Genomic DNA, 1,143 nt, shown 5'->3' on the forward strand with positions numbered 1-1,143 from the left:
GTGGCTAACAGTAGTGGATTTGATGTTGATTGTGGTGTTGAGCAACCTTGCTGTGGGCTGGGGAGCTGAAGTCTTGAGAGGGATTTTTCATTCCTTGACTAGCTTTTATCCACAAGACAAATTTGTATTCCAGTATGTCTGTTACATACAAAGTATATTTTTGATTATACTGTTCAGTTAGATAACTCATGGTGGGGAAGAGCCAATTTTAATTAATTGATGGGTAGGATTTCTCCTAATCCCTGCATTTTGGAAAATAGAGATAGAAAGATGGTTGTTAGCTAGTGCTTTAAGAATTGCAGCTTATGCTAAGGAGTAATTACTTGTAGCTCTGAAGAACTAGATTGTCTCAGGCACACATTAAATCACATTATCTGATAGTAAATTAATCTTAGGTTTTTTTTCTTTTTTCCTTTCTTGCAGTTCTGAAGGATACAATCTTACATTGTCCTGGGCTGGAGCAGTAAAGGATAAATTTGATCACTGGCTGACTTGTCATCTCTTCGTTGTGATGGAAGAATGGTCGGCTGAAATAAACCTTTTGTTATGCTGCTAAAACTGCCTTTGAATCCAAGATCTGTTGTGATTTTTAAAACACAAACACAGAAATGTCAGAACCCGATCCTTCATCTGGATTTGTAGGAAACATGGAAAATGGGACTTTTCTAGAGCTGTATCCCACATCCCTTTCAACTTCAGTAGATTCATCACCTGGTCGTTTATCCAACGTCTATGTCTATGTTTCTATATTCCTCAGTCTTTTAGCTTTTCTCCTTTTGCTATTGATCATTGCACTTCAGAGGCTGAAAAACATAATTTCTTCCAGTTCCTCCTACCCAGAATATAACAGTGATGCTGGAAGTTCTTTCACTAATTTAGAGGTTTGTAGTATTTCTTCCCAGCGCTCTGCTCTCTCAAACCTTTCTTCATGAAACTGAATGAAATGAAAGGTACGGGGAATGGAAGAGTTTTGTCTAGTTTTTTGGGGAGGTAGTGCATGCAACATTTGCCTTAGAAGACTATTATGGAGAGGTGGCTTTTAAAGTTTCCTTAGGTTTGTTTTGGTTTTTCTTTTTTTTCATTCCTTTTCTAGTCTTCATTTCCCCTTTTACTAATGTTCTTTTTCATTTTGGACAATGGATA

At 37.1% G+C, this 1,143-nt stretch overlaps 1 protein-coding gene across 1 annotated transcript; it reads left to right on the plus strand.

The window, feature by feature from the left end:
• Nucleotides 1–608: 608 nt before the first annotated feature.
• SERTM1 (serine rich and transmembrane domain containing 1) lies at nt 609–932 on the plus strand. Its single transcript, XM_010165891.1, has one exon. The coding sequence runs from the start codon at nt 609–611 to the stop codon at nt 930–932; it is 324 nt and encodes a 107-aa protein (XP_010164193.1).
• Nucleotides 933–1,143: the final 211 nt, after the last annotated feature.

This window comes from Antrostomus carolinensis, unplaced genomic scaffold (genome assembly GCF_000700745.2).
Source record: "Antrostomus carolinensis isolate BGI_N321 unplaced genomic scaffold, ASM70074v2 scaffold14474, whole genome shotgun sequence".
In the NCBI taxonomy this organism is placed as follows: Eukaryota; Metazoa; Chordata; class Aves; order Caprimulgiformes; family Caprimulgidae; genus Antrostomus; species Antrostomus carolinensis.

What these genes read in the sequence shown, in the direction of transcription:
- SERTM1 (XM_010165891.1), top strand. Translation starts at nt 609, where the DNA reads ATGTCAGAACCCGATCCTTCATCTGGATTTGTAGGAAACATGGAAAAT.